Consider the following 12,864-nt stretch of genomic DNA (forward strand, 5'->3'; position numbering starts at 1 on the left):
TGAACTCTGTCTTTTTTATTTTCTTTCATTTCTTCCAAAAATTGCCTTCACTGACTTCCCTTTATTGTTCCAGGTGGCTTTCCTATAATCCATCTAAGTCTACTTCATCATTAACTCTAGAGATGCTTTGTCCAATATGGTATCCACTAGCCATATGTGGCTATTTACATTTAATTACAATTAAATATTATTTATAGTTATCTTCTGCAGTCACACTAGCCACATTTTCAAGTATTCAACAGTCACATGTAGCTAGTGGCTACTGCACTGGACCTCAAGGAAGCTCTATGAAAGAGTGCTGATGTAGAATAGTCTCTCATTCTCAATTCTGGAACTCATCTCTGTCTACTGCCATCTTTTGCTTTCTATGATTCAACCACTACCTTCACCCTTTTCACCAAGCTTGATTCTTCCACCTAGACTTTCCCAATCTTTTGAACCTTATAGCACTTTCTACACTTTAACTATATCACACCGTCAGTTCCTTTAATAAGCACTTGTTAATGGAAGAATCCTTATTTGTCTGTATATTTTCTTTCCCAATTCCCCACTTCTACTTCAAGAGGCTAATAACTGAGATGGGAGGGGCTCACCAAACTTTTGTTGAACAAATTAATTATTAGCTTTGTACTTTATACAGAGCATACAAAAAATAACTACTTATTAGATGAAAAGAAATAAGCATCTTATAAACTTTAAAGGCCTATAGCTAAGTTTAAAAAAAGCAGATTGTTGAATACACTAACCATTATAATTCCCTGTTCATTTGTGTTAACGAGGATTCCACCGCTTAAAATAAGGCAAAAAAAGAGCAAGGCTGGCTTATCAGGCATTCTTTTACCATGAAATACCTGTTACTTGGCACCATACAATAGGATAACAATGACTGATAGCCATGATGACTCTCTGGTTCAGGCATATCCTGAGCTGAGTTCAGAAAGTGTATTTTTAACACTAAACATGTTTTGAGATGTAGTATTTTTGAAAAACAATAAAGAAGCACAGAATGCATGGTTATTTTCTACTGTTTAGAAGAAGCCATTCCCTACCCTATGCCCAAAACATAACCTTTACTGTCTGTATCTTAATGCATTTATACTTCCTAACAGCCTCAATATTTGTTTGAGTAATTATAATAACAGAATATATTTGAAAAGTCTCAACAAATAAAAAGAACAGGCTACATAATATATTTTCAGAGTCATATGCTGTTAAAGAGGGAAGACTACATTTTGGACTTCTTTTTCTTGTAGGGCATGGGGAACTACTACTCTCATAAATACATGCAATAAGAGAGAGACTAGACACTCAAATAAAATGACCTACGGTGTGCAGAATGGAAAAGCTATTAAATGCACATTCATTCGTATAAGACACAGGAGAGAAGCCTTAGAAAGCACAGAAACACCTAAGAACAAGAAAAATCCACTTACCTTAAAAAAAAAACTGACAGCCACGGCAGATTCAAAATTATTAGAGTAAAAAGAGTAGAACAAAACATCAAAATAGTAAATGACAAGAAAAGAGGATAAGAGTATATGTTACTTACAGGAACTCTTCTCCAGGGTGTTTGGGTATATTTATCAGCATATGTGCATTTTTCCTCTTTAGATTTTTGATGGCAGTTACACCGAGTTGCCTGAACAAAAACATAAATTTTTACATTGGTATAATTCTATATATACACATATACATACAAACAAAGTAATTAGGGTCTTTCTTAGGGGGTTAAGATAAAAATGCAAACATCAAAATCTATTCAGTAGTCTCCCATCTTTTTCACAGACTGGATTTTAGATTCACCCAGCAAGGCAAAATTTTGAGTAGTCAAAATTACCATTGGCAATCTCTTATACTGCCCATACAACACACTACCTATGATTTTATGTATATAAACATATGTGTATATAGATGTAGAACATATACAGCAATATACAGTATATAAAGAATATAATAGCAAAACTTTAAATACGTCCCTAAAGTATTATGGTACTACAATCACTGCAGCACAGTTTCTTTCTTAAATTCATTTTTGATGGGACTCGGCTATTAAATACCACCAGTCCACAATTAAGGTTGTCTTTTCACCTGTGCAACGCATTTAAAAGCCCCTTTAATGATGTGTTGACTTTACTGGACTGGAATATTTTAAAGGATCTCTGCCCTTTGACAAGATCCATCCGACCATCTCAGTTCATAAATAAATTCTCTTCACATGACTTCACTCAGATCATACTCATTCAGTAATTTATACAACACAAAATAATGTGCCTATTGTGTAAACTATGGTCTCTCAAATAAATATCAAATTTTTTAAAAAGGAAAAGACTGATAATGATAATTTCTCCTTGGTGTGAAGTTGGAATATAGCCATATTATTTATTAAACAACCCCCTTGGAGGTAAATATGCTTTCTTGTAGGAAAACCTACATAACAAATTCTTGATTGTTGCATCAAGCTAAAATGGTAAGTTTTTACTTTTAAAATATTTACCAATATTCAAATTTTTTCTTAATTGCAATTGGATCATCCCAATTTCCATAATCAAAATAAAATCTAATCAAAACAAAAATCTCTGTAATACAGACTTGTTTCCCATTCTTTGTATTCATAGTATAGACATATTTCCCATTCTGAAACATGGGACAGTCATTGAAACAAAATTCAATATATATGCAGGTCAATCTAGACCTCCTGGAATTCAATATAATAGGAATTTGTAAAGAAGAAAACAGATAATATAAGACATTTATCTTTTTTTTAAAACATCTTTATTGGATACAATTGCTTTACATTGTTGTGTTAGTTTCTGCTATATAACAAAGTGAATCAGCTATATGTATACATATATCCCCATATCCCCTCCCTCTTGCAACTCCCTCCCACCTGTCCTATCCCACCCCTCTAGGTGGTCACAAAGCACCAAGCTGGTCTCCCTGTGCTATGTGGCTGCTTCCCACTAGCTATCTATTTTACATTTGGTAGTGTATATATATGTCAATGCCACTCTCTCACTTCATCCCAGCTTACCCTTCCCCCTCCCTGTGTCCTCAAGTCCATTCTCTATGCCTGTGTCTTTATTCCTGTGTGCCCCTAGGTTCTTCAGAACCTTCTTTTTTCTTTTCACATTCCATATATACATGTTAGCATACAGTATTTCTTCTTCTCTTTCTGACTTACTTCACTCTGTATGACAGACTCTAGGTCCATCCACCTCACTACAAATAACACAATTTCGTTTCTTTTTATGGCTGAGTAATATTCCATTGTATATATGTGCCACATCTTCTTTATCCATTCCTCTGCCGATGGACACTTAGGTTGCTTCCATGTCCTGGCTATTATAAATAGTGCTGCAATGAACATTGTGGTACATGACTCATTTTGAATTACGGTTTTCTCAGGGTATATGCCCAGTAATGGGACTGCTGGGTCATATGGCAGTTCCATTTTTAGTTTTTTAAGGAACCTCCATACTGTTCTCCATAGTGGCTGTTCAATTTACATTCCCACCAACAGTGCAAGAGGGTTCCCTTTTCTCCACACCCTCTCCAGCATTTACTGTCTGTAGATTTTTTGATGATGGCCATTCTGACTGGTGTGAGGTAATACCTCATTGTAGTTTTGATTTGCGTTTCTCTAATTATCAGTGATGTTGAGCATCCTTTCATGTGTTTGTTGGCAATCTGTATATCTTCTTTGGAGAAACGTCTGTTTAGGTCTTCTGCCCCTTTTTGAATTGGGTTGTTTGTTTATTTTGATATTGGGCTGCATGAGCTACTTGTATATTTTGGAGAGTAATCCTTTGCCAGTTGCTTCGTTTGCAAATATTTTCTCCCATTCTGAGGGTTGTCTTTTCATCTTGTTTATGGTTTCCTTTGCTGTGCAAAAGCTTTTAAGTTTCATTAGGTCCCATTTGTTTATTTTTGCTTTTATTTCCATTTCTCTAGGAGGTGGGTCAAAAAGGATCCTGCTGTGATTTATGTCATAGAGTGTTCTGCCTATGTTTTCCGCTAAGAGTTTTATACTGTCTGGCCTTACATTTAGGTCTTTAATACATTTTGAGTTTATTTTTGTGTATGGTGTTAGGGAGTGTTCTAATTTCATTCTTTTACATGTAGCTGTCCAGTTTTCCCATCACCACTTATTGAAAAGGCTGTCTTTTCTCCATTTCTCTTGCCTCCTTTATCAAAGATAAGGTGACCATATCTGCGTGGGTTTATCTCTGGGCTTTCTATCCTGTTCCACTGATCTATATTTCTGTTTTTGTGCCAGTACCATACTGTCCTGTTTACTGTAGCTTTGCAGTATAATCTGAAGTCTGGGAGCCTGATTCCTCTAGCTCCATTTTTCTTTCTCAAGATTGATTTGGCTATTCGGGGTCTTTTGTGTTTCCATACAAATTATGAAATTTTTTGTTCTAGTTCTGTGAAAAATGCCATTGGTAGTTTGATAGGGATTGCGCTGAATCTGTAGATTGCTTGGGTAGTATAGTCATTTTCACAACGTTGATTCTTCCAATCCAAGAACATGGTATATCTCTCCATCTGTTTGTATCATCTTTAATTTCTTTTATAAGATAGACATTAATGTCTTTTGTAAGACATTTATCTTAATGCAAGCACATTACTTGTTCTATCCTGACTGCTGCAATTCCAGACATAATGACCTGTCTGTGGCCTATGTGTTAACATATGAAGAAAAATAACCGGCAAATATTTGAATTTTCCACAATTTGGAAAACCTAGTTTTTACTGATTTCAATAGATAGAAAACAGCTACTCAAATCACTCCCTCTCCATCTGCATTCTTTATTGCTGACAGATTCTGTTCAGATGCTCACCTTCTATGCAGTCCCATATTTAGGGATTCAGTATCCTCTCTTGACCCAGTGATAGAGTTTGATTAGTCTGAACCAGTCTGATTAATCCCATTCCTCAGTGCTTAAGGGACAAAGAACTCAAATCTAGCCAATAAAACATGAGGCAAGCCTGGGTTATTTCTAAGAAAGTGTTCTTAATTTTTAAAATTGGTATGCTACAGAAAATAGGTGCTTTTCCTATCTTTGGGGACTACTGAGTGTATGACACATAGAGCTATGGCAGACATCCTGTGACCATGAAGGGGTAGCCAAGAGGATTCCAAAAAAGCTACCCTAGAACTTTGCCATTACCCAAATGACCAATTAGGAAACCATGGAAGCAGACGAGACCAATATACTTTCTTGTTATTTAAGTTTATAAATGTTCTTATTTTCAAGTCACTTTTAGTTAGACTTTTACTTAAAACTTAAAACATCATTAGATATGCACTGATTTACTAACTGGGTGATTTGGGACAAATCATCAAATAAGAGTTATTATTTATCATGCACCCATGGGCCAACTGTAGCATTAGAGAGTTTACATATGTAGTTTAATTAGCTATCACAACCCTATATGGTCAGTATTATTTTTATTATCCTCACATATAGAAGAGGCTTAAGAGAAATTAAGTAACTTCCCTAAGAGAAGACGGCTACTAAGTTTCAGAGCCAGGATTTGAACCCAGGTCTATACAGCTTCAGGCTGGTCATGGTTTCTCAAATATATTACAGTGCTAACCTACTTAAGCTGAATTCCACTTTCTAATGTCTCCACAAAGAAAATTCTACACAATAATTTCATAAGATTATTCTGAGGATTCAATAAACAAATGCAACTAAATTAACTATCATTTAACTAGTACACTAAGATGAAAATAAATGGGCATTCTCAGCATTTTAGAATAAGGTTCAAATAGTCATGCCTCTATACCTTTCAGTTTCATTTCTGGAGCACTGCAATCTGATTTTATATCTGTATATTTCACACAAAATATGAATTTAACACATCATATTGTCGCTATATTTTTCTTGAAGTTTGCATGTAAACATAGGTTAGAGCTGAGTGCCTATTTTTGAAAAAAGATAAAAAGTATAGAAAGCTAGAAATGGAAAAAGACTTTGAAATCATCTAGAAACTTCACATTTTTCATAAAGAAAGCACTAGAGACTGATGGAAACTGCCAATGTCATTCAGCTAATTAATATTGAAGACAAGAGATTCAGCTAATTAATACTGAAGAAAAGTTATCTAATTCCTATTCCATGGCTCCTCTGATGCCATTTTGCTATTTTTAAGAAGAGCAAATTAGGGATACAAGGAAAGAAAAAAACTGTAAAGAGAAAGGCAATTTTAATTTTGGTAATCTGAAAAATGCTCTTACCTATCTCTACTTTCAGTGGTTTATATCTCTTTAAATTCTCTTGATTTGAACAAGTGACTTCCCAGGTCCACAACTAAACTAAAGGTAGGTGATGGGATCTTCACCTACCTTCTAAGTTTAATGTATCAAATACAGAGAATTTCGAAGCACATATCGCTAAGAGTAATGTTTTCACTTTTCTTTGCTTTTCTTCCTTTCTTTAGGATTCTCTTAGATATTTCTAAAACCTTTCTAAAAGTTATTTGTAAGGTGAGATATTGTTAAAGATAACTGGCCCAGTCTCTTCAGTAAGTCAGTACAATGAAAAAAAGAATAATTCTAAAGTAAAAGAGACTTAAGGAATAACTAGATGTAATGTACAAATGTACAGGATATTTTTAGAACTGCAGAAATCTGAATATGGACTGGATATTAGAAAATATTTTAAAAATTATTATTAACTGGTTAAAGATAATATTTCAGCTAGGAAGAGAACATTTCTTATTTTTTAAGAGGCACACTGAAGTTAAAAAGAACACTATTAAAAGTTCTCAGCATAAAAAGCTATATCTTTCATTATTTATTAATCATATATCAATATAAAGTGACCTCTTTTCATAATTTTTTTCAGTCTTAGATTTCTTCTTCTAATTTTAATACTGCAACTTCAGTTTTTTAGATGAGAATAACTTTATTGTCTCACCCAACCTTTTATATTCAGCATTATTGTGCTGTTTTACTTTATCTAAATTTCCTTTATACAAAGCAATTAATGGATTTTGCTTTAAATCCTCAGCAAAGCTCTCTCCATGAGATAAGGCCGTTTGCATTTACTATTATATTTATTACATTTGGTCTAATTTCTGTAACTTTACTTCTGCTGTTTTTAGACATCCTTGGTATTTCTCTACTTTAGATGTCTTTTTACTTTCATCTTTTGCAAGATACATTATTCTAATCTACTATTAGTTATCTTAAAGCATTTCAGAAACATTTTAATTTATCTAAGTATATAAAAAGAATTATTTTAGATACCCATTTGTAGATACACAATTCAGTGCTACTGACTTCTTCAGCATATCCCTTAACTCTTTTCTCAAACCTATTTTATTTAATCTAAATATTTACAAAAATTAATAGCAATTTAAAATTTTAATTAAAATTTTTTAACATTAAATTATATATAATTACATAAGATTAAATAATGAGCATTAAGTTTTCTCCCGTTAGTAGTTGGGAAGTTTATTCCACCTAATCTCTCTAAAGATGGTTTTCATTTCACCACTCATTCATTTTAATCTTTATTTCCTTATTCTTGAGTTGTTTTTTTTTTTGCGGTACACGGGCCTCTCTCACTGCCGTGGCCTCTCCCGCTGCAGAGCATAGGCTCTGGACGCGCAGGCTCAGCAGCCATGGCTCACAGGCTAGCCGCTCCGCGGCATGCGGGATCCTCCCAGACTGGGGCACAAACCCGCATCCCCTGCATCGACAAGCGGACTCCCAACCACTGCGCCACCAGGGAAGCCCTTGAGTTATTTTTAAATTTCTCTCTCAAGCATTTAGGATGTATTATTAAATAATTTTACAAAGATAACGGGGTGGCATATTTTTCAATATGCTAAAGGTCTGAGAATGTATCTTTGTATATAAATAAAAATGCATTTAGTTATAAAATGTGAGGGTCATAACCTTTTTTTCTAAAGTGCACTAGATACAACTTCTTGTGCTCTGTAACAGATTTTTGCAAAATTTGAAGCTTAATTTCCTAAAAGTACCTTTTCTTCTCCCTAAAAATTGGTTGGGTTGGGTTTTGTCTTTAGTTCTTAAATACGAACACTGGTCTTACTCTTTTCCTTTTTAATCTTATATTTGGTAGGCCCTCAATTTGCAATAATCAGTTATTCTTTTTTCAGATTCATAAGTTTTCTGATACCCTTAATCATAACATCTGATCCATCTGTTCTTACTATTTATTCATAAGATGGATTCTGATCTGACCCCAATGGCTCAGAGCTCAATATATTATATCCTTTATATTCTGAGTGAGATTACTCCTTCATATTGCTGCATTGCTTTGCTATGTCAAAATAAGTTTTGACTTCCAACAAAGATTTTCTTTGGCCTCTTGTGATTGTTATGCCATTATACTCTTGTTATCCTGGCCTTTTATTATTACAAACCAAATTATAATTAAATTCAAGATACAGCACATACAGTTTTCATATGGAACTAACATTTGATATCATAACAATTATAAAATTATAAAGATTCAGACATATCTCTGAGAGATCACTCAGTATCATCCATGGGCAAGAAACTTTTTTTAGAACAGCCATTCTAACAGACAGCCATTCAGATTCCTAAGACTAAACACCCAGTTTCGTTCCTCAACAACATGAATGTAAATTGGTGAATTTCAAATACCCAAAACAGAGGCAACTGAAAATGGATTGAGTTTTTCACCTTGAAAATTTATTATTTAGACTGAAAGTTAAACCACATACTTTAACAGAGCATGTAACTTAAAAATAATACAATATTGCAATCTTAAAAGCTAAAAATAAAATCCAGTTTCAATTCTGGCTAGTTTTATAAAAAAATATACATATTGCCCAGTTTGAAAAGCCTGCACTTTACATACTACACTATAATACTTACAAGCTGATGCTCTAATAGTTGGATTTTTTCATCTTTTTTCTTTATTTCATCTTTAAGTTGTTTTATTTCATTTAATAAATCTTCATTCTGAAATATTTTAAAAAATTTAACATGAAGTATTTAATTGTATTTAAAAACACTAATGAGAAGCATTAAATCAATGATGAAGACTGAGTAATGAATTGGTTGTTTATTTAAGGGGGAAATTCTTCTTAAATATGTCAGCTATTAATCCATTTAAAAAAAAACCCATTTTGGTCTTCTAAGAATTCATAGTCTAAGGAGTCTGACACGTAAACAATGAACAATAATAGCAGCAACAGCTAACATTCATTGAGTATTAATCAGGTGCCAAGAATGAGTACCTTTTAGGTATCTAAGTAGTTGATTCCGACTGCAACCCTGAGGTAGGTACTATTATCCCCATTTTACAGACAAGAAAATTGGCAACTAGGCCACGTAGTAAAATAAATTACACACAAAACAGTAACTTCAGCTAGATTTCAAGGAATGTATAAGAGTTGCCTGTCAGAGGAAATGAAGGCCACAAGTAGAGAAAACTGTGTAATTAAAGGCACAGAGTCATTTCATGGCTGGTTCAGAAATCAGCAGAAAGATAAATGTGCCTGAAGGATAACAAGGAAGATTCTTTTTCCATGAACTACTTTCATGAGAACTGCCTAAATCAAAGAGTAAATACCCTGTTAACTTAGTCTATAAGAAATTCCTAATAGTATTAAGAGAAACCTATTGTCAAGGTTAGCAGGAATGCAGTTACATTTCCAAGTATAAGGTATCACTACCCTATAGTTAGCCCATTTTGTTTACTGCTATTCAATTATCCAGAAATATATACTGACGAAGTAATGCAAGCAAGGAAATCACAGTTGACTCTTTAACAACACAGGGGTTAGGGGCACCAAAACAGGGGTTAGGGGCACCAAACCTCTGCAAAGTCAAAAATCTGGGTATAACTTTTAGTCGGTCCTTGACATCCACAGTTCCTCCATAACCACAAGGCTCACATCCTTGGATTCAACCAACTGCAGATCGGTGTAGTACCACAGTATATATTATTGAAAAAAATCCGCATGTAACTGGACTCATGCAGTTCAAAACTGTGTTGTTCAGGGATAAACTGTAGAATATATATGTGAATGATACATCTTTCCAGAGAGAAAAGTAAGTGAGCAAATAATTATAATGTGTTGGTCATGAGCAAAGTATACACTCTTCTTCAGATATATTGGGAACAAAAAATAATATTGCAGTCTCATTAACAAGAGATTGGAAACAGACATTTTATGAAGGCTTTCACATATCAAATAAGCATCGCAATGGGGAAGAAACAACAGGGAAGAAAATATTTTTTAAAATGCTGTTATGTATACCACAATTGGGAAAGACTAATTATTAAATATAAAAAATGACTTCCAGTTGAATTTAAAGAGTTTAGGGACTTTAAAAAATAATAAATCAGGACTAAAAAAAAAAGATGGACTGCAAATCATGAAGGACATATTTTTAAACTAAGTGGCAAATTAAGCTATTAAGAAATGATAAATATATTTGATTACATAAAAATTTAAAGCACTATACAATTAACATTAAAGTTAAAAGCTGGTGAAAACCTATGCTAATATGACAAAGAATTTATAACTCAAGTGTATTAGGAGACTGTTCAAACATATAAGATCATTTCTAGGCCCCAATAGACAGATAGTCAGTTCTCACAAATATACGTATAACTGAAAAAATGTTCTGTTTGACTTATTGAAGAAATACAAATTAAAGTATTAAAGGTATTGTTTTACAGGCATTAAATTGGGGGAGAAATACTCAATGTGATTAACAAGACTGCAGAAAAAATGGTACATTATCAGACATAACAACTGACATTTCTGGACAAACGTATGCCTGTATATACAAAAGTCATAAAAATTACTTGTACTCTCCGATTCAGTTATCCAACTCCTATGCCAAAGAAATGATCCTAAGTACGAGAAAACCTATAATAAGATATTCTCTTAAAGTTACAAATTTAGAATTGTCCTGTAGGAGGACAACTGAAATACAATACAGTAAGCGACTTGATGGAATACTACACAGCCATCATTCAGTCATGGCTAGGTTCTGCTGGTGCTGGAGGAAATGGCTGAAATCAAAACACAATATGGTAATAACATTTATAGCCGATATGCATATAGCACTTACTTTAGAATAGGCACTGCTCTAAGGATTTTACACATAAAGACAGGCAAAGGAGAACACATCAGGAAATGGGTAATTCCAGTGGAGTCTTAAAGGATAAGTAAAAAGTTCTAAGGACACAAACTGTGGCAGGCTTTGTATTTTAGGGTAAGGGATTCTATAAGACAATACAGAGATGGGGACAAGCATAGCATATTTGGAGAATTACAGGCAGTGATGCTGTCACATGAAGGCTGTGGTATACAGTGGGGAGCAATGTGGTTAGTAAATTAGGCAAGGGCCCGATCACAGAGGGCCTGAACATCAAGCATGGCTTTAGTCAGGGAGTAACAGATAGATCTGCATTTGAGATGGCTTTGACAGCTGTGTGGAGGATATACTTGACAAGGACAACAAAAAAACTAGGCTAGGAAACTGGTTATCTAGATGTTGTAATATGCCAGGTAAGAGCAGGGGCCTGACCCAAGAGAGTGATAATAGGGAGGAGAAGAAACAGGAGAAAAGGAGATGTTGGCAATTCACTGCATGAGAGAGAAGAGCACAGAGAAGTAGTCAAGAGTGACATCTCCATTTCTAGCTTAGATGATATAGTAAATAGAAACAGAGAATGAAGGAGGAGAAATTATGTCCAAAGAGAAATACATATATGTATATTGGCAGCATTGTGCAGCTCATGGGATCCCTGACTAGGGATCGAACCTGGGCTCCTGGCAGTGAAAGTGCTGAGTCCTAACCACTGGACCGCCAGGGAATTCCCCAATGAGGAATATTTTTGAGTTTTAAATACATTGCTAGAGGTACACACACCTCTTGAGAGGTGTGTTAGAGGTATTCCACCTGTGAGTGGGACACACAGTGGAAATGTCCAGTGGGACAACTGGATTACCAACTATGAGAGAGACTGATTTTATGTGTTATCAATATATATGTTATATGTGAAACCATGACAGTAGAAAGTTTGATGAGGACTGGAGGAAATGGCTGAAATCAAAACACAATATGGTAATAACATTTATAGCCGATATAAATGTGTTTGATGAGGATGAGACTGATTTTATGTGTTATCAATATATATGTTATATGTGAAACCATGACAGTAGAAAGTTTGATGAGGACTGGACTAAAGATATAAATCTACATTCTAAAGAAGAAAAGGGACCTACAAAGAAAATGGAGGGGGGCGATGTTAAGGGGTATATAGGGAATTCAGACAGAAGTGACACAAAAACCAAGGGATAAAGCTTGTAGGACGACAAAGGCCATGCCAAATGTCTATTTTCCCAGGTTTCCACATTAACTGGAAAGGTAGTTTAAGGAGAGTCAAGAAAAGGTTTATTCGATTTACTGAATTTAGGATAGGTAAGACACAGAAATTTATAAGGTGAGGATGAAGGGGAAGTTGAGAAAGCACACTGAAGAGAGATGAGAGAGGAGGTCTTTAACTGCAGCAGAAGATAAGAGTCCAGAACACGAGAAGAAAGGTTGGTTTTCCACAGCACAGCGGTCACTTTTCCCTACAACTGGAATAAAGTGGTTGAGAGTGACATAGACACAGACTAAGTCAGAAGGCAGGCAGCAGAAGATCTTGCTTGAAAAACACAAGGCTACCTGCAGAAGTTGAGAAGAGTAGCTGAGAAAGAGGCTGAGGAGAGTGGCCAATGTCTGGAACAGCTCATCAAGGGAATGGGAGAGACAGCTGTCCTGAGATAAAGGAAAGACTGTAGACATGGCAGGTCCACTGTAGATTTTAGACCCTAAAATTGTAATGG

The 12,864-nt window shown here is 34.7% G+C and overlaps 1 protein-coding gene across 4 annotated transcripts in view; it reads right to left on the reverse strand.

Moving 5' to 3' along the window:
- The window catches only part of CCSER2 (coiled-coil serine rich protein 2), a 121,661-nt gene that overhangs the window by 22,598 nt on the left and 86,199 nt on the right, over nt 1-12,864 (reverse strand). For all 4 annotated transcript variants that reach the window (XM_065894344.1, XM_065894347.1, XM_065894346.1 and 1 more), the window contains exons 7-8: nt 8,885-8,971; nt 1,550-1,639 (exon numbers count right to left, since the gene is read on the reverse strand). In XM_065894344.1, the coding sequence (XP_065750416.1) occupies nt 1,550-1,639; nt 8,885-8,971 (177 nt within the window). The remainder of the gene's footprint in view (nt 1-1,549; nt 1,640-8,884; nt 8,972-12,864) is intronic.

The sequence above is a fragment of the Phocoena phocoena genome, chromosome 16 (genome assembly GCF_963924675.1).
Source record: "Phocoena phocoena chromosome 16, mPhoPho1.1, whole genome shotgun sequence".
NCBI classification, from domain to species: domain Eukaryota; kingdom Metazoa; phylum Chordata; class Mammalia; order Artiodactyla; family Phocoenidae; genus Phocoena; species Phocoena phocoena.